The 27,436-nt window shown below is 40.8% G+C and overlaps 1 protein-coding gene across 1 annotated transcript in view; it reads left to right on the forward strand.

Annotated features, from left to right (window-relative positions):
• The window catches only part of nbas (NBAS subunit of NRZ tethering complex), a 184,705-nt gene that overhangs the window by 67,220 nt on the left and 90,049 nt on the right, over positions 1-27,436 (forward strand). Inside the window, exons 31-38 of the mRNA XM_079645282.1 lie at positions 4,664-4,776; positions 9,515-9,628; positions 14,683-14,796; positions 17,441-17,598; positions 18,423-18,509; positions 21,846-22,031; positions 23,103-23,216; positions 24,659-24,782. Coding sequence (XP_079501408.1) covers positions 4,664-4,776; positions 9,515-9,628; positions 14,683-14,796; positions 17,441-17,598; positions 18,423-18,509; positions 21,846-22,031; positions 23,103-23,216; positions 24,659-24,782 — 1,010 coding nt within the window. The remainder of the gene's footprint in view (positions 1-4,663; positions 4,777-9,514; positions 9,629-14,682; positions 14,797-17,440; positions 17,599-18,422; positions 18,510-21,845; positions 22,032-23,102; positions 23,217-24,658; positions 24,783-27,436) is intronic.

A 27,436-nucleotide genomic window follows, 5' to 3' on the forward strand; every position in this document is an offset into this window, starting at 1 on the left:
TTGCTCTGAAATTAATGGCCCGTACAGACTGGCAGCGTGTGTCCTTTAGATTAAAATAGCTGCTCCACAGACACACATTTTAAAGGCACACACTCTCTCCTTGCTCGGACAAACACGCAAACTGCCCCCTACCCGTGTCCTGAAGGATTCGGTCAGTTGCACCAGGCAAGTTCACACAAGGACAAAAAGATCCCTCTTAAAATAACATGGGAATCCCTTCCAACTAAGAATGAGCATCACTGACAGGTAGAAGAGAAGCACACTCTCACAGAGACAACAAACACAGGATGAAGGGATAGGTGAGGTTGCATGAGATACTTATCCATATTAAGATTATTATCAAGAGCAGATTGCTGTTTGAACGTCCTCAGTATATGCATATATATATATATATATTAATAATAATAATACCTTTTATTTATACAGCACTTTTCAAAACAAAGTCACAAAGTCATTTGCATGGATTACAGGCCATTCAGGTGGCATTAGGGTCAGTGAGGTAATCAGAAGCCAAACTGTTAAGAGCTTTACAAATAATCAGTAAAATCAATTCTAAAACAGACAGGTAGCCAGTGAAGAGAGATTAAAACAGGGGTGATGTGGTCTAGCCTTCTTGTATTTGTATACAAAAAACAAGTTGCAGAGTTATGGAAAGGGAGTCCAGTCCGTTCAAGTTACAAACATTTTTTTATAGCTACCTATGATGAATTGTGAAATTCCTGAAATAAAGTGAATCACTCTTGAATTAGATAGTAAATTGGATATTTTTTATTATATTTAATACGCTTTTCTCTTTTATACTTTCTTGATCTCTACCGCCAAAAGTTGTTAATTGCTAATAAAGTGCTACAATGTTTTCTTAAGGTTTATTATGGCACTTGTCCGTGATTTTCAGGGAGGTTGACCTACAGTACATGCATGTCATATCAGATACAACATGCCAAACACAGGTTTTTTTATTATACCTTTTACATTGACCACATTCCTTTCAATTCCTTTTTGGATGCATGTACAAGTTGTCAAAAATATATTGGTTATATCTTTAAGAAACCTGCACGTAATTGGTCAAAATGACGCAGAGCTAATATGCAAAAGAAAATTGGACAATGTTAACAAAAAAAAGTCCAAAGGGGTGATTTATGTTGTAAGCCCTTGTTTGAGTAGGAGAGTAACAGAAGAATATAATAATAACTATTGCATCAGTTCTCCATCTGCTTGGATTAGTCATAAAACAGGGACGATCTTTACTATGGTGTTCTATTGATAAATCTGAGTCTGTTAAACAGGAAGTAGCTTTCCACGGAGCAAATCATGAGCACGAGAAGCCAAAATATATTCTCTAAGGCGAACACACAAAACACACGCCTGCAGACACTTCACAGCCCGAGTACATAATCACCATGCCCTCTTTCTGTCTCTCATTCGCCCATCCACAGCCCTCTCCTCCGCTCTCATTTGCCAGGACAAACCTCTTGTTCCTGGCGAGAGCACCAGCCATGCTCAGAGAGTGGGAAGCTGCTGAGAGTGTGTGTACTCTAGTCTGTCAACAACCCTTATTTAAACCTGTTTTGAAGACGTGTTTGGGTTTCATTACGCTGATGGAGATTTTGAGACGCCTCTTCTTGTTGTGTTTGTTGAAAATTAAATGTGCGTTTTTCGATGATTATACACTCAAGGGCGAGTTTCCTCCTCTCTACTTAACTTGCCCTGACGTCAGAGCTGTTCCATAAGCTGTTGTTTCATGTGGGATTTATTTATTTGTAAATGAATCATTTAGGTTTTTTCTCCCTCAATCCTTGCCGTACGATGCTTTGCTGTATAATTATGTGATGAAAAGCAGAGAAAATGAGAGCGTGTACTTGCATCTTGAGCAGGCACATTGAGTGTACTGTTACATATGCTAAGTGATTTGCTACATAATCCTATTAAGGGTAATGAGTGTGGATTGTGTTGGAGGGGAAAACTCCCCGTTATAGATCCATCAAATGAGTCTAGACTTTGTAAATAAATCCGTTTGTGCGGTCTCTTCAGGTTTCTGATCAAACTTCTCGGACGTCAGAATTAGTGGACAAGTTTGCTACAACTTTGAAAGTGTGTACTTTAGTAAACAAAACTAATTTAGACCTTCCAGCAAAGTTTATCAAGCAATGAAAACGGTTGTGCCGCTTTACAACAATTAACAAGAACATTAATAGATAAATGTTATGGGTAGTTGGTGTTTTAATTCAACAATGTCCAAACTATGTTTAAATTAAATTCCCCCAAATTTAAATGTCCTGATAATTAAAACATTTAAACGACATTTTGGGAAACATGTTATTTGCTTCCTGCCGGAGGATAAGAAAATCCATACATATATATATATATATATATATATATATATATATATATATATATATATATATATGTATTAAGTCAGCCACCAATTGTGCAAGTTCTCCCACTTAAAAAGATGAGAGAGGCCTGTAATTTTCATCCTAGGTATACCTCAACTATGAGAGACAAAATGAGAAAAGAAAATCCAGAAAATCACATTGTCTGATTTTTAAAGAATTTATTTGCAAATTATGATGGAAAATAAGTATTTGGTCAATAACAAAAGTTCATCTCAATACTTAGTTATATACCCTTTGTTGGCAATGACAGAGGTCAAACGTTTTCTGTAAGTCTTCACAAGGTTTTCACACACTGTTGCTGGTATTTTGGCCCATTCCTCCATGCAGATCTGCTCTAGAGCAGTGATGTTTTGGGGCTGTCGCTGGGCAACACGGACTTTCAACTCCCTTCAAAGATTTTCTATGGGGTTGAGATCTGGAGACTGGCTAGGCCACTCCAGGACCTTGAAATGCTTCTTACGAAGCCACTCCTTTGTTGCCCGGGCGGTGTGTTTGGGATCATTGTCATGCCGAAAGACCCAGTCACGTTTCATCTTCAATGCCCTTGCTGATGGAAGGAGGTTGTCACTCAAAATCTCACGATACATGGCCCCATTCATTCTTTCCTTTACACGGATCAGTCGGCCTGGTCCCTTTGCAGAAAAACAGCCCCAAAGCATGATGTTTCCACCCCCATGTTTCACAGTAGGTATGGTGTTCTTTGGATGCAACTCAGCATTCTTTCTCCTCCAAACACGTCGAGTTGAGTTTTTACCAAAAAGTTTTATTTTGGTTTCATCTGACCATATGACATTCTCCCAATCCTCTTCTGGATCATCTAAATGCTCTCTAGCAAACTTCAGACGGGCCTGGACATGTAATGGCTTAAGCAGGGGGACACGTTTGGCACTGCAGGATTTGAGTCCCTGGCAGCGTAGTGTGTTACTGATGGTAGCCTTTGTTACTTTGGTCCCAGCTCTCTGCAGGTCATTGACTAGGTCCCCCCGTGTGGTTCTGGGATTTTTGCTCACCGTTCTTGTGATCATTTTGAGATCTTGCGTGGAGCCCCAGATCGAGGGAGATTATCAGTGGTCTTGTATATCTTCCATTTTCTAATAATTGCTCCCACAGTTGATTTCTTTACACCAAGCTGCTTACCTATTGCAGATTCAGTCTTCCCAGCCTGGTGCAGGTATACAATTTTGTTTCTGGTGTCCTTTGACAGCTCTTTGGTCTTGGCCATAGTGGAGTTTGGAGTGTGACTGTTTGAGGTTGTGGACAGGTGTCTTTTATACTGATAACGATTTCAAACAGGTGCCATTAATACAGTTAACAAGTGGAGGACAGAGGAGGCTCTTAAAGAACAAGTTACAGGTCTGTGAGAGCCAGAAATCTTGTTTGTTTGTAGGTGACCAAATACTTATTTTCCACCATCATTTGCAAATAAATTCTTTAAAAATCAGGCAATGTGATTTTCTGGATTTTTTTTTTCCCCTCATAGTTGAGCTATACCTAGGATGAAAATTACAGGCCTCTCTCATCTTTTTAAGTGGGAGAACTTGCACAATTGGTGGCTGACTAAATACTTTTTTGCCCCACTGTGTATATATATATATATATATATATGTGTGTATATATATATATATATATATATATATATATATATAATGTTGTTTCATTACATATGAGCAGGTTACCTTTGCTTAGCTAGTTCTCCTTTCTTTACTTTAGTTGAATTGAGTTGTTTGTACATTTAACCGCAAAACACTGTACATGTTAACTTGTGGCGTCTCTTAGCTTAGAGCAAAGGTAGAGAAATAAAAAACAAGAACATAAATAAAAGACATTGAAAACAAAACAAACATGAAACTGAAATATAACATTAATGGTTACAAGTTGTTATAGTCAGGGGTCGCATACACGTATATTGTAGTCTCCTTGAATGCCTACATTTGCTTTAGACTTTTTCTGTGTAGTAAATTATCCGTTTCTTCCATTTACAATCAAAAATATCTTCTCTCACTCGAAGTTATTAAGTCATTTTTTCCATTGTATACACCTCTCTAATAATATCCATCCACTGCTCTTTAGTATGTGTCTCAGCCTTACACCAATTTCTTGTTATTTCTTAGATATGTATCAATCCTTATCAATCACACCATCATTTACATTTCCAAGTTACAATTGTGCATTCCTTGGGTATTTAATAACACAAAATATCTCCAATAGTAGCATGCCAATATACCCAAACAAGTCCTCCTGTTCTAACTGTCCGTTGTCTCCTGCAGGGTGTGTCTCCAGCTGATCACAGACGGTCCTCCGAGCGTCCAGGAGGAGCTGGACCTCATCAGCGCCCTCAGCCAACTGGAAGACTTCAGCGCCAGCATCCTGCCACTGCAAGGTACTCTACAGTATAAATGTTTGTGTCCAAATTACTTGATTTTGTTGTCTGTCCTTTGTTCGAAAAATATCATTCGTCACCGGCTTGAGCTTCAATATCAGGATACATGTATTTATTATCCTTGTAGTAGTAGTAGTCATCACATACAGAGCATATGGTACCTCGAACAGTGTCCTTCACATGCTTACAGGACTGTCTCAGAAAATTAGAATATTGTGATAAAGTTCTTTATTTTCTGTAATGCAATTTAAAAAAAAAAAAAAAAAAAAAATGTCATACATTCTGGATTCATTACAAATCAACTGAAATATTGCAAGCCTTTTATTATTTTAATATTGCTGATTATGGCATACAGCTTAAGAAAACTCAAATATCCTATCTCTAAATATTAGAATATCATGAAAAAGTATACTAGTAGGGTGTTCAACGAATCACTTGAATCGTCTAATTAACTCGAAACACCTGCAAGGGTTTCCTGAGCCTTGAAAAACACTCAGCTTGGTTCAGTAAACTAAATCACAAGTATGGGGAAGACTGCTGATCTGACTGCTGTCCAGAGGACCGTCATTGACACCCTCCATCAGGAGGGTAAGACACAAAAAGAAATTTCTCAAAGAGCAAGCTGTTCACAGAGTGCAGTTTCAAAGCACATCCACAAAAAGTCTGTTGGAAGGGGGAAATGTGGCAGGAAACGCTGCACAACCAAGAGAGATGACCGCAGCCTTAACAGCATTGTGAAGAAGAGTCGCTTCCAGAATTTGGGGGAGCTTCAAAGACAGTGGACTGAAGCTGGAGTCCAGGTATCAAAAGTCACTGTTCACAGACGTGTCCGGGAAATGGGCTACAATAGCCGTATTCCCATGGTCAAGCCACTTCTGAACTCAAGACAACGGAAGAGGCGTCTGACTTGGGCTAAGGAAAAGAAGCACTGGACAGTTGCACAGTGGTCCAAAGTCCTCTTTTCAGACGAAAGCAAGTTTTGTATTTCATTTGGAAGTCAAGGCGCCAGAGTCTGGAGAAAGGCTGGAGAGGAGCAAAATCCAAGTTGCTTGAAATCCAGTGTGAAGTTCCCACAGTCAGCGATGGTTTGGGGAGCCATGTCAGCTCCTGGTGTTGGTCCACTGTGTTTCATCAAGCCCAGAGTAAATGCAGCTGTGTACCAAGAGATTTTAGAGCACTACATGCTTCCGTCTGCTGAAAAGCTCTATGGAGATGAGGAATTCATTTTCCAGCATGATCTGGCACCTGCCCACAGTGCCAAAACCACCAGTAACTGGTGTACTGACCATGGCATTACTGTCCTCGATTGGCCTGCAAATCCCCCTGACCTGAACCCCATAGAGAATATGTGGGGTATTGTAAAGAAGAAGCTGAAAGACACCAGACCCAACAATGCTAATGAGCTAAAGGCCGCTATTGAAGCATCCTGGGCATCCATAACACCTCAGCAATGCCACAGGCTGATTGCCTCCATGCCACGCCGCATTGATGCAGTAATCCGTGCAAAAGGATTCCCAACCAAGTACTGAGTGCATTAATGGACATTTTCAAATGTTTGATTGTGTTTTGCTGTTATAAATCTTTTTTTTTTACTTGGTCTGAGGAACTATTCTAATTTTTTGAGATAGGATTTTTGAGTTTTCTTAAGCTGTATGCCATAATCAGCAATATTAAAATAATAAAAGGCTTGCAATATTTCAGTTGATTTGTAATGAATCCAGAATGTATGACATTTTTGTTTTTTTAATTGCATTACAGAAAATAAAGAACTTTATCACAATATTCTAATTTTCTGAGACAGTCCTGTATATACAAGAGAGGGTTACAGTCACAAGATGGAGGGATACCAATTCAAAGCAGTGTACAATGTTTAGTTTAGATTAGCTATGTCTATGTCTTCCGAGCGTCTTGCTTTAGAAACTAGGCAAGAATACTTCCTGGCGTTCGGAAAACGAAGAGTGGAACAGGCTAACAAGTGTGCAGGTGTGCGTCACATGAGAGTCCCCACCTTACATTTTCCGCCACAGATTTGGGGAAATTGGTGCGTGCGCAAAGCATTGTGGGGATTTTAAGACCGCGGAGTCTACACATGTGCAGCCTGGAAATTTCTCCTAAAGAAGTACGCCGGGCTCGGTGGAATTCCAAGTATGCTGGACATTGGAACAGTCCTTCGGCAGCACTCGATGACGTAGTATGCTTGAAATAGTGGCTCTGGAGCAGCTTTACTCGAGATTGAAAAACACCCAGAGACAGGAAGCAACAGGCAAGACGGGGGGTGAACACTTACAAAAATAAAACCGGAAACCAAAGACAGATCTAGACGTAAAAAACAAACACAACACAGACAGATCGTGACACATGATGCTCTTCTAGGTAATCATACATCCTGTCATGTACACATCTACGTAGGGCCATTGTTATCATGTACTCTGATATTGAAAGAGTACATTCAGTATTTTTCCAACATCCTGTGACTTAATTTAAACTCCGACATATAGTTTGCCATCTCCCATCTAGCCTCCATCCCGTCTCCATATGTCACCTCTTCTTGCCACTATATCGAAATCTATGGTTATTTACAGATCAACTGTTGAAAACAACATCTGCCTGATGGCCTAATTAGGATTGAAGCGTTAGCGCTCTGCATGTTTCCTTCACTCGCATAATATTTTATATTTCAGCTCCATCTGTAAACCTGACCAATCAGTATTCACCTCCACTCTCATCCTTTTCTCTCTTTCCTGGCTCCACCTCAGTACTCTATCACAGTGGTTTCCAGGCATGGCTCTCTTTTAAAGGGAACTGTGGAGCCAGTCTGCAAGCAGCTTGGCCCCTCATCGCCTCACCTCTGAACCGAGGTGTTGTTTGCCTCCAAGGCCTCGGCTCTCTTCCCTCTTTTGCCCTCGTCAAACTGAGCTGCCAGCATAAAACCGCTGTGACGGGGAGAGCCATCTCTCTCACCTTCTTCCTCTCTTTCTGCATCACTTATTCCTCAGGTTTCTTTTTCTCTTCCCACTCCTCCTTTGCTCCCTTACTCTCGTGCCTCTTTCTCCTCACTCCATGCTCTCTTCTCGCATAATTTTTTCATTGCCCGCTTTACCTGTGAGACTGCAGTGAGACCAGGAGTTTAGAAAGAAAGTATGGGAAGGAAGGGATGGATGAGAAATGGGACAGAAGGTGAACAATAAAAAAACGTGGGTGTTGAACTGACTATTACTTATTATTTTATAAACCCTATTTTCAATGTTCTGTCACCATGGCTGGAAACTGTATTGCTTGCGGTGCCCTCGTAAAATGTGTTGTCCTGACTCAAGGACACATGCACAAATACTGTCAAAACACAAAAACACACAGTCTTTGTTTTTCACAAAAAGTAAAAGCCATATCCCTGTAACTCTGTGCACCCACAGATAATCACGCACAAGTATTAAGTGAAAAAATTTGAGCAAAGGTAATCCATCTTAGGCTTTCTCCTGCATCCCCTCCAACAGCGCCTTTGGCAATGCTTTATACCCCACACACACACACACACACACACACACACACACACACACACACACACACACACACACACACACACACACACACACACACACACACACACACACACACACACACACACACACACACACACACACACACACACACACACACACACACACACACACACACACACACACACACACACACACACACACACACACACACACACACACACACACACACACACCCCACCCTCTCCAAAATTCCCTCTAGGCCTTGCCCAAAGCGATGCCAAGCCATAAAGATCCTCAGCAGGGTGCAGACTCGGAAGCACAGAGGCCCGTGGAGGCACTTCACATGCCATTTCTTAGCTTTTCAGTGAAAGCAAAAGAAAACAAATAACGAAATGGAATTTTGGGAGTTACTGTTTGATGAATTCAAATGTATGAAGCAGTAGAAAACCTTCCTGAGATATATTCCAATCCTTTTCGTCTGGGAGGAGAACAGAACCGAAATGCACATTTTACATTTCACACAATGAGCACCGAATCCTAAATCTTCCCGAAATATGTTCTTCACTAGTATATATATTTAACTAATGTTCAAGAGATACTTGCTTAGAGTCATATTTACACTGTGAATTGTATGGACTACAACAACAAAGCCATACATGCCGAATTTATAAAACAAATTGTAGCACATTTTACAGGATTACAGGTACCAAGGGACTGTGGTTGACAGGATTATAACACTTTTCGTGTGGAATGATTGAGTGTGTAAAGTATTGGCTAAAGTAATTGGGATAAAGATAAGCTTAGATTTTGCATACACGTGAAACCTGGCAAATGTTTTAGCAGACAGATTTAGATAAAGACATAAACATGGAGGCAGGTAAAGAGAAAGATATATAAAGACATTTTCACTTCATTTTTGTTTCAGTGTTCAACCAAAATTCAAGACATTGTGCTTACAATAATGTGAATAAGAGAAATTGGCATAATGCATGTTTCAGCCTGTATATTGGCTGCAATGCAAATTATTTGATGTATCATACTGTAAGGGTCGGGCTTTACCTTTCACAAACTTTAGCAGCATTTGATTTGTTTTGCAGATATCACGACTGCAGCCGCATCCATCATTTCCACACCATCATTTGTACCGTCTCGCTACAACTCTTCCAGATTGAGTACATTAATTAGCCAAACATGTCTGACACCCCTCCTCCCCCCTTCTGCCTCCCTTCTCTCCCTCCCAGTGCGCCTGCAAACCAACCGTCTGTCTCTCATAGAGGAGTGCATCGCCCACTGCTCCACCGCCTACAAGCAGTCTACCACTCTGCTGAATCTGGCCTCGCTCCTCAGAGTGGCAGGTAAATACATTACACACACGCACGCACGCACGCGCGCGCACGCACACACACTGATCATGTCATCTTTCTACTCTTTTCTTTTTGTGTTGTTGGGGTGAAACGTTCAATTATCAAGACTCTTCTCTGATCATGATGTTAAAGGTCACCTATTATGCAAAACCCACTTGTTCATGTCTCTTCTACATAACCATGTGTCCCCTCTGTGTAAAGAGACTCTGAAAGTTTCAGGAAAAAAGATTCTCTCTATTTTTGTCCTGATTCATTTATATAAAAACCTGTCTGAAAATGAGCTGATCAGATTTTGTCCACTTTATGATGTCATAACAATGTTGGCTTGTGTAACCATTAGCCAATCAGCAACCTAGGTAACCCCCACCTTATCACCTGAATCTCCTCCTAGAGCACCATTGTGTTCTTTTTAACCAAATGTCTCTCAGAGGGGCGTGGGGAGTGGCTCCTTATTTTCATCTAAAACAGACACAGAATCAGCACTTTTGAAACAGGGCTGAAACAGAGGGGATTATGGGATGCTGCAATGATCTGTTTGGTATTTGGAGCCAAACACTTCAGAGACATGTTTTGTATATATCTGAGACCTATAATATATTGATGAAAAAAAGTATAATAGGGGACCTTTAAATGACCAAAGCTTATGAGTTTAAGTGAGAGAAGGACCGCCGTTTAAGTGAGAGAAGGACGGCCCCCACACGAGGCAAAGAGACACAATCTGACAATTCTTAGGGAAATTCATCTTCATGAGCGGTGGTGTTGCAGTTACCAGGCAAAAATCTATACTGTCACACACACACACACACACACACACACACACACACACACACACACACACACACACACACACACACACACACACACACACACACACACACACACACACACACACACACACACACACACACACACACACACACACACACACACACACACACACACACACACACACACACACACACACACACGGGCTGCTCAATTAATCGTATTTGAATCGCAATTACGATTTTGGCTTGCAACGATTATGAAAACATAATCGAAATAAAACGATTATTTTTTTATTTTTTTTCAGTTGAAAAATCCTTGAAGTTCAGGGTAATCAACTGTTAAAAACATACTGTTCATTTTTTTTCAATAATTGGATGTTTTCAAAGTAAATGGATAATTGTTTTTAATAATCGTGATATCAAATATTGACCAAAATAATCGAGATTATGTTTTTTGCCATAATCGAGCAACACACACACACACACACACACACACACACACACACACACACACACACACACACACACACACACACACACACACACACACACACACACACACACACACACACACACACACACACACACACACACACACACACACACACACACTACAAGGAGCAAGCATATTTCCATTCCCAGACACATCACTTTGTGTGCTTGCTAAACCCTTTTTTCAGTTTCATGTACCGTAGTTATTACAGTCAGGGGCAGGTTCATTTCCAGGCTATTATTCATATCTGTACACAAGACTATCTGACTCTCTGAGAGCAGGATGGATGGATAGATAGATAGATGTTGTTTCTGAAAAGGCACATCATCCATAAATACCAACACATTGAAGTTCACAATGCTTCCCATTTGTTATCTTTCTGTCCTCATTTTAGCCCAAATTCCAGTTATTGTTCCCAAAAGCATATCAAGTTTTGCAGAAAATATTATTAAATACGAGTCCCGTCAACCAGGTATATCTTATTTTTAATTTTTTCTTGTTCAGACAATCGAGGCACCCAATTTTGGAACTTTTTATCTCCCCATGTGATCTTGAACCAATTTTACAGCTGACAGAGGCTGAATAAATCTTGGTATTTAAGTTGTCAAACAGTTCAATTAAAGTCATATCGTCATATCATCAATCTCACGTTTGTCTGTGTGTTCTGAAACCACAATAAGCACATTTCCGTAATCAAAACATGTTTACATTTGACTGCTGCCTGTGGTTTGATATTTTGGACACATTTTTCATTTATTTTTCATACATTTTCTTATGTAGCTTTCATATCTCCTATTAGGGATTACAGACTGCAGTACAGTATCACACCAAAATGAGTTATTCTCCTTTAGTTTAAGCAACAAAAGCATTTTACTCTGGATTCATGGTGTATAAAATGGCAGGGGGCTTTTAAATCTGCCAGAGCCGGTGTTATTGCTGCCAGATTTGGCCCCCAACCTGTAACTTCAGCCAGGTTTGTCATAATCTCACAAAGACCACACTGGTGTTAGTTATTACCTTCTTGTTTGACCAAACAGAAGCAATTGACTCTGAGCCGGTGAAAAAAATCTAATTCTAAATGTGCCAGAGCTGGTGTTGTATGGCTGCAGGATTTTGAACATGTAACTTTGGCCAAGATGCTCATAATCTCACCAAATGTGCAGTGTTGTCAGTTAGTCCCTTCTAATTCAATTATAAATATGCTGTGCAGTCCCGCACAAAGCAGGACACCTGTTCACCCTAAACGGAAGTGGTGCTACATTTTGCAACACATCATTTTCAGTTTGTCACCCTCCATGCAAAACTGAATGTTTATCTTTGGGGCCTGTCTCTAGCAGTCATTGAGCTTTACTGCTGCGTTGACAGGTTTCCTGGAAGTACCCCGACGTTCATCACTGGTCATAGCTTAAATTCAGTATTTGAAATTATTTGTTAAAAATTAGGAAGTAAAACAAATATTTATATTTTTTTCCTTTTTGTTTATTGGGATCGACTCAAACAAATACAGCCAGCACATGACACTGACATGCGGGAAAGTTTGAGATCAACCTTTTACTCCTCGCGCTCGCAATTGTCCCAGGCATCGCTGTGTGTCTGTCTTTCTCTCTCTGTGTCTCCATGTTTGTTTCATCTGTCTTCCCTTCAAGAAAACAAGCCATTTCTGCATCTGTCAGTCTATCCATGTGCGCTTCTTCCCCCTTTCTTCTGTCCTCCATCTCTTTACTCGTGGCTTGCTCTTTGAGTCCCGTCCCCCGCTAAAGGAAACCTGTTAACCGGCTCCTCTGTGTTTGTGCTGCTCACTTTTAGTCAGCAGGCAGCTCTCACTGTGTGGCTTCTGAAAAAAAAGAGGCAGAGGGAGATGAGAAGAGGAATAAACACATTTTTAAATAAATAAATGCAGGGGGGGAAGCTTTTGAAGGGCGCATAGCTCCAGGGCTCTTTGGTGAATATTTAATGCAGGTATCACCAGCACACCGGGGAAAAACCCTAAGGCTTTGGGTTCCCTGCTTGGTATACAGAAAATGCTCCGTAAATCATTCCCTTTTACTGGGTAGAGCTAAGAAAAAAAGTTGTTATTGTCTGAATTAATCAATAATTATGATATTTGAAATGAGAATTACATTTTGCTGCTGACTCAGTGAGGATCCTGGTGTTCCAGTGAAAAGCCTCAGGGAGTTAATTTTGCAGTCAGAGCTTATTGATTTAGTCTTTCTTTGTTGTTTTTCTGACATTTCTCACCGTTTTCATCCATTCCCGCCTTTGATTGGCCCATGAACGACAGGTAAAGGCTTCAATTGCATTCCCAAGATGTCTGATTTGATCGACTCAAAATAAATGCCGGAGAGTGTCTTGATAAAAGCATTTTGTCTGAAAGAACACACACACACACACACACACACACACACACACACACACACACACACACACACACACACACACACACACACACACACACACACACACACACACACACACACACACACACACACACACACACACACACACACACACACACACACACACTCTCTATATTGTGGTCTCGACGGCTTTTGAAGACACCCTTTCACCAGTCACCCTGAAAAAATGTGACCAACACCTCTTTCCTCCTTGCAGTAAACACCACATTTCTCTCTGTCACTCACTCAACACACACACACACACACACACACACACACACACACACACACACACACACACACACACACACACACACACACACACACACACACACACACACACACACACACAGACCAATCCGGGCCCATCTAATTTCTTCATCTCCTCCCACGTTCTTTGATCTGCAGTTTTGTTCAGAAGTCCTGTTTTAGCTTTGCCTCTTTTGATCGTCCCTTTTTGTTTACTGAACTTAACCTAAGATCAAATATTGTCCTGAGCTGGCCACCTGAATGCTAACACCACCAACCATCCCACCAACATTAAGATATCAAACCTAGATTTATTTTCCTGTCTTGGCAAGACGGCAGGGTTGTATTTTTTCATACTCCCCCTCTTTCAGACTTGCCAATAACATCATTTATGGCGGATTAATATGAAGTTCTGCCATGCTAGCTAATACACATAGACACCCAACCCTGTGTTTGTAGTCGGATGGAGACTTAATGAAGAGGTTTATTCAACCAGATGATGTACGTGTTGCTCAGTATAACAAGATTTTTAAGTGTGTTAGCTTTGACATTTGTCAAGATTAAAGAAATATATTTTAAAGGTCTCCTATTATGCAAAATCACTTTTTCCTGTTTTTTATACATAAACATGTGTCCCCTCTGCGTTAAGAGATTCTGAAAGTTTCAGGAAAAAAGATTCGTTCACTTTTTGTCTTGATCTATTTATATAAAAACCTGTCTAAAAATGAGCTGATCAGATTTTGGCCACTTTATGATGTCATAACGATTTTTGGCTTGTGTAACCATTAGCCAATAACTAACCAAGGTAATCCCCACCCCCCACCTTATCACCTGAATCTCCTCCTAGAGCACCATTGTGTTCTTTTTAACCAAATATCTCTCAGAGGGGCGTGGGGAGTGGCTCCTTATTTTCATCTAAAGTTACAGACAGAGAATCAGCACTTTGGAAACAGGGCTGAAACAGAGAGGTTTATGGGATGCTACAATGATCTGTTTGGTATTTGGAGTCAAACACTTCAGAGACATGTTTGTATATATCTGAGATCTATAATAAAGTAATGAAAAATAGTATAATAGGGGACCTTTAAAAACTCACTTTCATGTTTATAAGTTGATAAATGTATATCTGTGTGTGTGTAGGTGGTGATAAGGACGTGAGGAAAGGCCAGGTTCTGACCTTGCTGGCCGAGCAGGCCCTCCAGTGTCTGGACTTCAAGGCGGCCTTCATCCATTGTCAGGACCTCATGGCTGCAGGTATGTAGATGGCATTGGAAAACTTGATACAAGCATTTAGTAGACAGAAGAAACAAAGTGCATTTAAGCCTGTCGAAAAATCTAATGTGAACCTTCCTCTAGCCTTCCTTTTTTCTTGTTTGTTGCAAACTTTACGGACATTTATCACTGATTATCTGCCAAATTTGCTTGAATTCTAACATCATGGCGACTGAGCTCCGCCAGATTCAGTGTCATGAAGATTTATTTTACCTTCTACTTTTTGTCATCCCTTTTATAAGTTCTTCTTTTGCAGTTTCACAACCTTTGCTTGTGCCAATTTAGAGGTTCTTTCTTTATGCCAAAGAAATGCGGCGGTGCTCTGCTGTTGCTCATAATTGGAAAATATGATTATCATTGACTACACAGTCAGATTTGATTGCTCTGATATTACGTACTCAAGATTTCCTTTTTATATAAACTGTAATTTGCTCGGAAGTATTACATTCCAAAATTGTATTCAATGTCAAACCTGAATGATGTATTAGAAATAAATACACACAGACTTGTAACACAGTTAGTTTCCTTTACACAAGACAGTGATTCCCCTAGGTTTACTGCTTTGGGGGGGTGCTGCCTGAGCGGGGGGGGGGGGGGCATTGGGATATATATTTTTTAAATCCTTTGGAGCAGAGAGATGAGCTGTGGATTATTGTTATTGATTAATGCGTCAGTGTTTCTTAGGGTCAAAAACACTAAACTAGATTAGTTGCAATTTGGTGCTATATTACTGTAATATAAAAAAAAAAAATTATTACATTTTTATTCTTTCTTTTTTTAAAACACCTTGAATTTCAGGGGGGGTGCGGGGCTCCGTTGGCGGGGCTCCGTTGGCGGGGCTCCGTTGGCGGGGTGGAGCGCCCCTCCAAGGCAATGCTAGGGGAAACACTGCAACATTCGGAGCTATCTTATCTACAGTTGCTGGTAATAATGCATCATCCCTGTTTTAACATTTTAAGTTGACACTGTTTGCTCTGATACCATTTTACTCACAATGTCAAAGATGACATCTTGAAAAGTGATGATACTTTTAGACAGACCATAGAATCAAACGGGGCAAACAGCATGAGCCGTCAACCTTTCAATGTGACAGTTCTCTTCAAACAGAGTGCTTGTCAGATGGTCAAACAGCATCTGAAACATCTTTACTGCAAACCATTCTCACTGAATTTGGGAGTACGCATCTGACAGTTTTTCTAAGAAATTCCGAAACCAACAATCTGCCTGTCACACCCACTTAACGCAGCGATAAAAAGCTACTTCTTTTGAACCTTTCTTCTTGTTTGTACAAACAACTGCACCACTGTTCATGCTTTCCAGGAAACACTGTCCAAAAATGTGGAACTCTGTCCCCATCTGAATTATAATTGAATCAAAGACCTTTTGGAAAGATGTGGCTAGACATTGTTTATTTCGAGTATACCCCCACCTTCATTATCCAAACAACTTGTGCAGAAGTAAAAGTGAAGTAAATGCAACCAAAATGTCAGTTATAGTCAATTATAACAATTATTTGTGTGCAGACAAGTACACTCTGCCAGGGTTGACATATTAATTACAAATAATGAGAGTGTTTGGCATTTATTTCGTTCTTAGTAGAGGTTTAGGTATCTGAAGATGGTTTTGAAGGCGTTTCCATAAGCAGTGTTTGCCAAATGTTTATACAATAAAAGGCCATGGCTTACAGAGAATGCAAAAAACAACACCATGCCAAATATGTTCAGAAACATGTGTTTGAGCTCTTTTATGTGTTTAATATTTGGTGCCAATAATGGTTTGCCGTATCAAACACTTCACAACAACATGCTTCCATCCATCTATGGCTGGCCAAAAATGTAGGTTGAGTAACTTTGTGTCTATGCATGCACAACAACAATAATCAACTCGAAAACATCACAACAATATTCCAATCCAAACCGCCTGCTTCTCCGTAGGGGATTCAAAGCGGTCACTGCGATAATGATATTTTGTCTGACCCAGTATCGTGTTACGTCACGTACAAATTAAAGCGAATATAATTTCACTGAGTCTTCCCACAGTGCAGAGGAAGGGGACATAGTGTGGTGTTCTGAGAAGGGAGGGTGTAATCAGATAAGCGCCGGTGTTCTCTGTCTGCGACGCAGTGGAAATAATTGAATCGGTTTGTAAGAATGTAGTCAGGCTGGCTTTTTGACTGTGATGAATCTGCAACAAATGTAGAACAATGCACCAGGCAGGAAACATGCTTTAGACCTAAACGTGAATTAGGGCTACAAAGGATACATTCTTCTGTATCAAAAGCACAACAGTATATCCACTGCTTTTGTGTTTTCATACAGAATGTGTTAACCTAGCCTGTCTTTACGGTCAGTCTATCTGATAGGATTCAGGGGGGATGGAAGGACTCTAATAGAATATGAAAAGGACTCCTGCTTAGCCATACTGGGTCATATTTGTGTGTGTAAACTGAGTCAATAAATGTGTTTATATTTGATGATTTGACCTTAGACTGTGCTTCGTCTGCTCCTGCTGCACGGCATTTTTATTGATTCATTTTGTTGCTGTTATCTCCTGCACTTTCATCATCTTCTTTCTCCTCTCCACTCTTACCCTTACCTCACCCTCCCTCCACCTGTCTCTCCCTCAGGTTACAGTCCAGCGTGGGACGTGTGCAGTCTGCTGGGTCAGTGTGAGGGCTATGGAGATCTGGAGGCCCGGCAGGAGCTTTTAGCCTTTTCCCTCACCCACTGCCCCCCCGACAACATCCACGGCCTGCTGGCTGCCTCCAGTGACCTGCAAACACAGGTCACTCTCTCCCTTTCATTATGGCATGGCCAATATGGCTTTTTATAAAACAGCGGGAATCCTTATAGTACATGTATTTCTAGAGGAGCTGATGGCAGTGGAGGAGGTTTTCCTGGTGTGTCGCACCAATTTTGTGATGGCTCACGTTTATTTTATTTAAATGTTTGTTTTGTATCGGCTGCAAAATACTTTTAATTCATTTGTTATTTAAAAATATTCCTCATGTTGAAAGTTATTTTAAAGGTTATTTTATAAATGTGTGTATTTAAATCTGTGCCTATTCGAAGAGATAGTGTAAGGAAGGGCGTCTTTTCTTTGTTTCCCTGGCACAAAAGGGGAGTAAATAACAAAAGGAAAAACAACAAAAATGTCGCCATCGTTTAAATTGTCAAGTTAAACATTGGTATCGACTTTGCATTTCACAATATGTACATCCTTAAAAGTGAGCATCTAAAAATTTGAAAATTATAAGATGAAAAAACAAATATCCATAACATGCAAATTGACCCGGTCAACAGTCAAACCATAATTATTAACACTAATGGCTGATTATTGAAATCGTAATTTGAATGAATCTATTGCATATCAAACAATGACTTGTAAAATACAACAAATACTGAACACTTCATTGTCGCAAGAAGTACAATTCTGGGTTGAAAGTTTCCCCATTGTGCTTCCTGCCTTTCATTCGTTGCAGGTATACCCACAATCCAATTGATCCACCATCCTATGTGATTGCTCTGCTAAAATAACAGGTTGTCTAATAATGATATAACAAGTCTCCTCTTTTGTTTTCCTTCTTCCTCCCAATTTCTGTCCTCTAGGTTTTGTACCAGGCAGTTAACTATCAACTGGAGCCTGTTGTTACTGAGGGTGGACGAGGAGAGGCTGACGAGACAGACTCTGTGAAGGTGTGCGTTTCCCCATATTATTTCCCCTGTTTGTTAAACTAATAGCTCTTTGTCTGAGTTGTAGATGCCTCTTCTACTCTTCCTGTGCGGGCGTGTCTCTCTGCTTTTCTCCAGTTTGTGTGTTATCCTATTGCTCCATATTTGATGAGGTATAAATCTAGTGTTAAGGTTGCCTTGCCTGCGTGGTTTATTTATGCCTCCCCTTCAGCACCGCCAGCTTTATGATGCCTTGAGTGGGTGTTAATGTTTCATGACTTGCATAGCATCCCCTTGTTGTGCCTTGATGGTTGCTCATTTGAAACTGTCTGTTGTCATTTTATCGTTGTATTGATGTCCCTACACCTCACTTTTGTGTATTTACGCCCTAGATGTGGATCCGTAGGGGATTTTTTTTTTTTTTTTTACAAACATCTTAAATATATGTGTGTCTGGATTCCATTTATTCCCTGACTCTCAATCCCCTGTCAAATAAAGTATTGATGAAAGGCACTAAACGATTCGGCCCGGCCCACTGGCCCTCTAAATTTGGTTTTAAAATCCTTTTGTGCAATAACCAGCATACCGTGAAAACTGGTGGCGCACTTTCAAAAACCCCAAGAATGCAATTTAGAGTACAATGCACATTCAGTCATTGGTTAATTTGTGTTGATTTAAAGGTTGATGAAAACTTTTTTAGATAAGAACATTGATACCACTCTTGCCAGCAGACGATTGACTCGGTGCAGAGATAACAAAATTCACCTAACAGCAGCTCTTAACTTACTAATTGAACCAGTGTTTTCCATTTATTTAGTCTATACCACAATCTAAGTGTTAAAACAGCAAATTGACGTTTTATGGAGGCTTTTGTGCCAGACTATTTCTAGGCTGGGGGCCAGGAAACCTGCAGAGATTCCAGGAGGTTTTAAATAGTCCAGCACACCAGCTATATAAAACAGTATATTGGACATTTTTACACTTTGGTTATAGTGAGTTTTAGAGGTGCTTGTAGGCGAATTGTGTTACCTTTGGACATGGCCATATTAACTGTTTCTTCCAACCACCAGTCTGTATGTTAAGCTAAGCTAACTGACTGCAGGCTGTAGCCTTATATTGTAAAGACAAATGAGCAGTATCTATTTCATCTAACTCTACGCTAAAGAGCAAAAAAGCATATTTCCCAAAATGTCAAACTTTTGCTTCAAGAAAAGAAAGCAATTGGTTTTGTTTCAATGATTAATCCCTGTTTGAAAGTATCTTACCTTAGAATCTAATGTTAGTCACTAGTAAAAATGTTACTTGTGTAATGAATCATCCCGACACTAACGTAGCACTAGACAACCTTTTTGCACATTTTCTAAATAGGTACTCACTGCACGACTCATGCAGGGCTTGGAGGGCTCTGTGCTGCCTGAACAGTGCATATTGTAATTCCCTCACCCAGTGCACAAACAAACGGATGCCTATTGAAGTGCTCCGCTCAAGTCCCTAATAAAAAACAGAGGACAACCATATCTAATACCACACTGATACTCAAGAGTCTTCAGCTTCAAATGTATCCTTTGGTGTAATAGAACAATACAGATGTTGCGATCATAGAACTCCTTTGAGCTGTTTTTTTATTTTTCAAGGGGGGAAAAAGTATCCTGAGGATCCTAACACACAGAGGTGGGAAGTAGTGGAGTACAAAATAATACTTTGTTACTGTACTTCAGTACATTTTTCTGTTATCAGTACTTTACTCCACTATGACTTTTTACTTTTACTTCTTACATTTTCAAAACAGGTTTGTTACTTTAGTTTTAATCTGTGTTTGGTGGCTTGATCATTATTATTTAAAGTCATTGCGTGCCTATTGATTTTAACACGATCCATGTGTCCAACATTTCCTGGTCTTCTCTAAAGAAGAGTGACCAATGAAAACGTTGTCATGTTGCCGTTGTTCAGCATGGAAACATTCCTTAGCTAACAATGACATTATTGTTCTATTGATATAAAGGGAGGTTAGTTCTATAAAACAGTTGGTAGTTATGGGTACCTTTTACTTAAGTACATTTCGAAGCCCATACTTCTTTATTTTTACTTGAGTAAAGAAGTTTAGTCATAATTTTTAAACACGAGTATCTCAAGGTTCTTTATTTATTCATACATACGAACATAGCTACAGTGTAGTTATGCCGATGACAATCTTGTGTCACTTCTCCAACAGTGCAACACAAAACACAGATAAACAGAAAAAATATAGTGCAAGTAAATAGTATATAGTAATAAAAAAAGAAAAATAGTTTTAAAAAAAAGTGCAATAATGCAATAGGATGTATAGGTAAATAGACAAATAATTTAAAAATAATTTTTAAGTAGTTGCCAGATGAATATTAGGGATGTTGTTTCAACAGTTCAGGTGTTTAACAGTCTTATTGCCTGTGGGATGAAACTGTCCCGCGATGGGAGCGTGTCCCTCTCTCTGCTGCTTCCTGTAATCCACAATCAGCTCCATGGTTTTGCTGACGTTGAGATGGAGGTTGTTATCCTGGCACCAAGATGTCAGGTTTTCAACCTCCTCTCTGTACGCCGTCTCGTCGCCGTCGGTGTTCTGGCCGATGACGTTCGTGTCGTCAGCAAACTTCACGATGGTGTTGGAGCTGTGTGTGGCCACGCAGTCATGAGTGAACAGGCAGTAGAGGAGAGGGCTGAGCACGCAGCCTTAAGAGGCTCCGGTGTTGAGGATCAGGGTGGAGGATGTGATGTTTCCCACCCGCACTGCCTGGGGTCTGCCCGTCAGGAAGTTCAGGATCCAGTCACAGAGGGCGCTGTTGAGCCCGAGGTCTCTGAGCTTGATGACCAGCTTGGAGGGCACAATGGTATTGAATACTGAACTGTAATCAATGAACAGCATTCTCACATAAGTGTTCCTCTGGTCCAGGTGTGATAGGGCAGTGTGGAGGGTTAGGGCTATGGCGTTGTCTGTGGACCTGTTTGCTCTCTAGGCAAACTGCAGGGGGTCTAGAGAGTCAGGGAGGGAGGAGGTGATGAAGGTTTTGACTAACCGCTCAAAGCACTTCATCATGATGGAGGTGAGTGCTACTGGGCGGTAGTCGTTGAGGCTGGTGATTTTTGTCTTGTTGGGGACAGGAACGATGGTGGAGTGTTTAAAACATGTGGGGACTACAGACTGCAGCAGGGACCTGTTGAATATGTCTGTACTTCTAATTGAGTGAAGGATGTGTGCACTTTTGCCATCTCTGCTGTGTGTACTTTAGCCATCTCTGCTAATACAGGATGAGCAGAGACCCTGCTGCTGCAGTCACACTCGAGTTGCACACTAGAATAACCTGGCTGTTGTGTTTTTGGCCCCAGGCCTGCTCCTCCTCTGGGGTTTCCTCCTCGGGGGGCTCCTCCGTGGGGACGGCAGGGGACCTCCTGCACAGGACCACAGCTAAGACCATGAGGGTGCTGACCACCACAGGACTGACTACCAAGGCCGTGCTGACCGCAGTCAGTGACCACCGCTGGTGGAAGGACTCACTCAACCTCCTCGTGCACGTAAGAACACTTTGTTTTTATTGACTTAAGTGGTAAAATGTGGTAAGCTAGGCAATAAAGTCTCTAATGAGTGAACTAACATCATGTGGGTGTTGATGTGGTGTTTTTGTTATGTGTTGTATTGACTTTTGTGTGATCTTGGATGCCTAAACGGTAGCGTGCTTAAAAACAGTATTTCTGAACTGGTGGATTTAAAACTCCAATTGATCTGCTGCAGATGCCAAGTGTTTAGATGAATTATTATTATTTTTTGATTATTTACAAAGATGAATGTGCTCAAGAATTCCCAAGAATTTAATAGATAAATTCAAATGTATTATTTCAAGGTAATTTGATAATCCTCATGCCAATCACAGTGTGTAATCGGGTAGAGACCGCGTTAGCTAGCTTACGTTGCACAAAATGGATCCCTTTTTTTTAATATTTATAAAGTGATGCTGAAAACAGCCCTGTGCCATCTAAAGCTCTTACGCATTAAGGTGAGGAGATGTTTTCCTTTATTTTTTTTTTAAACATGTTGCGTATTGAATTTCAAGTATGTGACAAAGTGTTCCTCAAAAATGTTATCAAGTAGTTTAGTTGCAAAATGTTGAGAACCCCTGCTGTAAAGACATGATCAAGCAGCCTGCAAGAACAGAGCAATGACTGCCCATATATTCGCTTTATGCCTCCATTTTACCCCACTTGTTCCCTAGCTGCACAGTGCGTGTGTGTGTGCGACTGTGTGTGTGTCATTTACTGTAGCTGTCTGCCCCTGCCCCATATCTCACAGTCTTCGTCGGCCTCATCCAAAAAACAACCAATCAAGAACTCATATCTTGCATAATTAATTAGCCCGCCTGTTGGATATTTCAATATCTGGTTGTTCGCCGGCGGCTGGACTAGCCCGGTGGTCGCCCTGCCGGAGATTGATGGAGTCTCCGGTCGATTTGTGAGGGCCGTCTCGTAGTCGTAGGTTTCGAAGAAAAAAAGCAGAGGGAAAACGGAGAGGATGTGAGCTGTGGGACAGTGAGAAATGACAGTGCTGTGGGCATGTTGGTAACGTTTAATGATGTTTTGATGGCTCCTCAGGGTCACGGCGCAGGAACCTCCAGTGAGGATGGGGGGTGCGAGAACTCTAACCTGCAGAGACAAGGCTGCAGCCCCTTTTATCAGGAACTCATTGATGATCCCTGTGTAGACCTGGTGAGTGGCTCATTATTTTTTTCTTCCTCTCGCGTCCCTGTTGTCCTTATTTCTCCTTTCTCACCTTAGGCTGCCTTCTTATATTACAGCAACAATGCCTGAGATAGTTTCTGACTTCAGGCGTTTCATTAAACTCTTATTCTCCTGCGACTTATACATTTCAAAAACAGTGTTAAGACTAAATGAATATTGATTTCAGACAAAGTAGATTCAATGCCAAAGCAATTTGAAAGTATTTTGCAGGAAAACAGGCTTTCTTTCTTTCTTTTCTTTCTTTTTACTTATTTCTTTCTTTTTTTTCTCCTCTGTCTTTTTGCTTTAAATATTTCTCCTTTGTTCTCCCCCCCTTTTCTTCTTTCTTATTTCCCCCCTTTTTTGTCTCTTTCTTTCGTTCTTTTTTCTTTCTTTTTTTTTTTCTTTCTTTTTACTTTCTTTTTTCGTTCTATTCCCTCCCCGTTTTCTCTTGTCTTTCATTTTTTCCCTCTTTTTTTTCTTCTTTCTATTTCCTTTTTTCCCTTTTTTTCTTTTCTCTTTTTTTTCTTCCTTTTTTTCTTTCCCCTTTTTTCTTTTCTTTCTTTTTTTCCTTCCTCCTTTCCTTTTTCCACTCCCTGTATATGATGGTACGATAACGGCAACTTCTAACACTAACGGTAGAAGTTCTGTATGTATTAGCCGGAGGGGGAGAGATGAATAACATAAAGATCCAAAGTACTAAAGGATGTCAACAGAAGGAGTTATTGAAGTAGAAAAAGAGAAAAGTAAGAAAGGGAGTCGTTTGACCTTTATGCCTAGAAAATGGTCGCCCTGGGCTGTGACTGGGCTTTTTACCCGGAGAAACAAATCATGTGGATAGCTAAAAGAGTGGACGCGAGGGGAAACAGAGCAGGCCGATACATCTCTCCTCATGACATTTTAATAGGCCTCTCCAAATCCCTTCCTCCGCTCCATCTCCAGCGTTCATCCATCTTCCATCATCCATCTACCAATAACGGCTCCCCACGTCCATCAGCCTATGAGCCGGCTGATCAATGGGATTGTTTTTTACCTTAACAGTTCCAATGACGGAGGTGGGGAGGGACGAGAGCCTGATTGAGAGAGAAAGAGAGACAAATCTAAGCAGACAAAAAGACAGATAGAGTGGAGAAGATAGACGGGAAACCATTTGTGTTTAAGATCTGAGGCTGACGAGAGCGCATACTTCATTGTTCCCCCATCAGAGAATCGTACAAATTAATTATCTAAATGCTCCGTCTTAAAAAGGCTTTACTTAGCTCATGTGTTGACTCCATCTCTCATCTGTCTGATCCCTGGGAATTAAGACGCTCTTAATCACATCGCTGTGTCACTTTCTGATCTGCTCTACCTCTTGATGGGATTCCCTTCAGTACAACCATGAGTTAGGTATTTACTTATCCATCTCTCTTTTCCTTTCTTTCTCTCAGAGTCAAGATGTGTATTCGTCGTACAAAGACGTGCCTCAGGAAAACTTTGCAGAGGTTTTGCTGAGGACTGGCAAACTGGCTGAGGCCAAGACTGAGGGGAAAACCCTGTTTCCTGCCACGGAGGGTAAGCATGCATAAGCACATATGACACTGAATTACCACTGGGGATGATATTTAACTTAAGTAAAAGTAGCAATATGAAAATGGAAAAATACATGCAACAAGTTGTGCTTCAGAATGTTTCTTAAGTAAAAAAGTATTTTCATCAAAAAAGTTAAAGAACTAAGAGTAAAAATACTGGTTATGTGTAATAGCCCATTTCAGAATCATACATATTAAAGGGGCCCTATTATGCTTTTTGGGGTGCTCGCTTTACTGTGTGATGTTATATAGGTTTTGGTGGATGTAAATGGTTTGCAAAGGTTAAAATTCCAAAGTTCCCCTCAGAGGGAGTTTGTCTCCCACCCCCCCGATGCCTGAAACGCCTCCATTGGACTCCTCTGTTTCCTTACGTAACATAGTGACATCACTTTGTAAAACTTTTGCTTAACTTTGCCTGCACTTCAGCACATTGGACGTGATAGGCTTAGGGGCGGGACATTTCACATCTCCGCACAATTTCCCAATCACAAAACAGCCGACTAGCTAACCAATCAGAGCAGACTGGGCTCAGGTTTCAGACAGAGGGTGAAAAGAGGTGCTGCAGCACATGTTACAGGAGAGGCACAAAATACAAATATGAACCTTTTATTTTTGAACCTGTAATTAAATACATATTTGGTATTGGTTTATAATCTGAAACTGTGAAGTAAAAAGCAACTGAATCTGTAATTTATTGGAGTAAAGTACAATATTGGCTTCCAAAGTGTAATGGAGTAGAAGTATAAAATGGCATATAATGGAAATACTAATAACTTCACATTACCTCAACATTTTACTTTAAAAAAAAAAGAAAGTAATTGAGTATATGTACTAAGTTACTTTGCACCACTGATGGTTGCACACACAGACACTTGTGTAGATAGGAAAGGAAAAAAATAGTTGCCTTTTTTTTCAAGAGAAATAAAAATACCAGCTGTATTTTTACCACCTGTTCCACGGGTTGATTTCCCACATGGCTGCTCTTAAAAAAAACCTGTTACAGACTCTAGTGAGATTGTTTTTGGATAATATTGGAGAAGGGTTTTACATGTTGTTTCCACTGAGCCTCTGCGGTGATAGAAATAAAACTGAACTTTGCTGCAGAACAGACCGACCATATTGTGTGCATATTGCAGCCATCTGCGGCAACATATTTATCTTCTTTTTTATTTGTCGCACTTTCTATTCATAGTATATAAGTAATTGCACATTATAAGGCTGTTGTTCTTTATATTAACTGTTTTAAATTTGGCAATTTGACAAAACCAGTTGGGGGTTCTTAGTTCCATGTGAATGCCAATGTTGTGGCCACAAACTGTACGGAAAGACGCGTAAAAAAACAAAACAGGGCTTTAATATTCATCTCAGTAAAGGCTTTGGTAACTTTGTGACTTCTTGCTACATCGATTTGGCAATATCTCAAACGCCCGCTTGCTGGTGGGCTCTTGCTAAAATACTTTTTTTCTTGGTTTTAGTTCACAAACCCCAAAAATAAGACAAACACAGTGTTTGTTATTTTCGCTTCCCTCCCTTCACCCTTCACCCTGCCCTCTCCTCATCGGTCTAGTATGTGGTGGACTAGGGGACACCATGGGAAGAATAGCCTCACATTGATTAATTAGTGTGTGCCCACGCATCCCGCGGCAACAGTAAATAATGACGCGTCACCTGGGCGATACCGGAGAGATAGCATCAAGTCAAAACGTCAAGGCCACGCTGCGTGATGGATAGCATCTGCCCGCCAAAATCAATGCCACTACAAAAATAAAAAGTGTGTGTGTGTGTGTGTGTGTGTGTGTGTGTGTGTGTGTGTGTGTGTGTGTGTGTGTGTGTGTGTGTGTGTGTGTGTGTGTGTGTGTGTGTGTGTGTGTGTGTGTGTGTGTGTGTGTGTGTGTGTGTGTGTGTGTGTGTGTGTGTGTGTGTGTGTGTGTGTGTGTGTGTGTGTGTGTGTGTGTGTGTGTGTGTGTGTGTGTGTGTGTGTGTGTGTGTGTGTGAATATGTTGACCCTCAACAACGCACTCTGACTGTTTGACCAGTTCTAATGCGTACTGTAGATGTACATACACAATCACTACTCTCGATGCTGTTTTCTTTCAAACTAACAACTCTCTTCTTGAAAAAGTGACCTTCCCTTCGGAGCTGCCGCTGAGCGCAACGTGTTTGGAAAGAGAAAAAGGCGGAGTAGACGTCTGATAACAACCTTTCGATTAATGACTCGCGTATCAGCCCGCCGCGCCGACTATTCTTTAAAAAACAGACTAGGAGATGGCCTCAATAAATGTATTGATTTCTCACCTGGCCCAGATAAGGCGGAGGTAATTAATGATGACACAAGTGGAAAGTGACTCAATAGGATGGAGCTGAGTAAGGAGCCAAGGGAGACACACACACACACACACACACACACACACACACACACACACACACACACACACACACACACACACACACACACACACACACACACACACAGACAAATAAACACACACTAACACAGCATGGAAGGCTGCCATTGGCCGCATGTTGACCAGGCCGTAATCAGCTGTTTTTCACACTGCCTGCACAGGTGATATAGTAATAAGTCAATGTCTGGCCGTCCCGCTAACAATGTGCCCGATTTAGCTGACACAGGAGCAG

This window comes from Notothenia rossii (genome assembly GCF_949606895.1).
Source record: "Notothenia rossii genome assembly, chromosome: 8".
Classification (NCBI taxonomy): domain Eukaryota; kingdom Metazoa; phylum Chordata; class Actinopteri; order Perciformes; family Nototheniidae; genus Notothenia; species Notothenia rossii.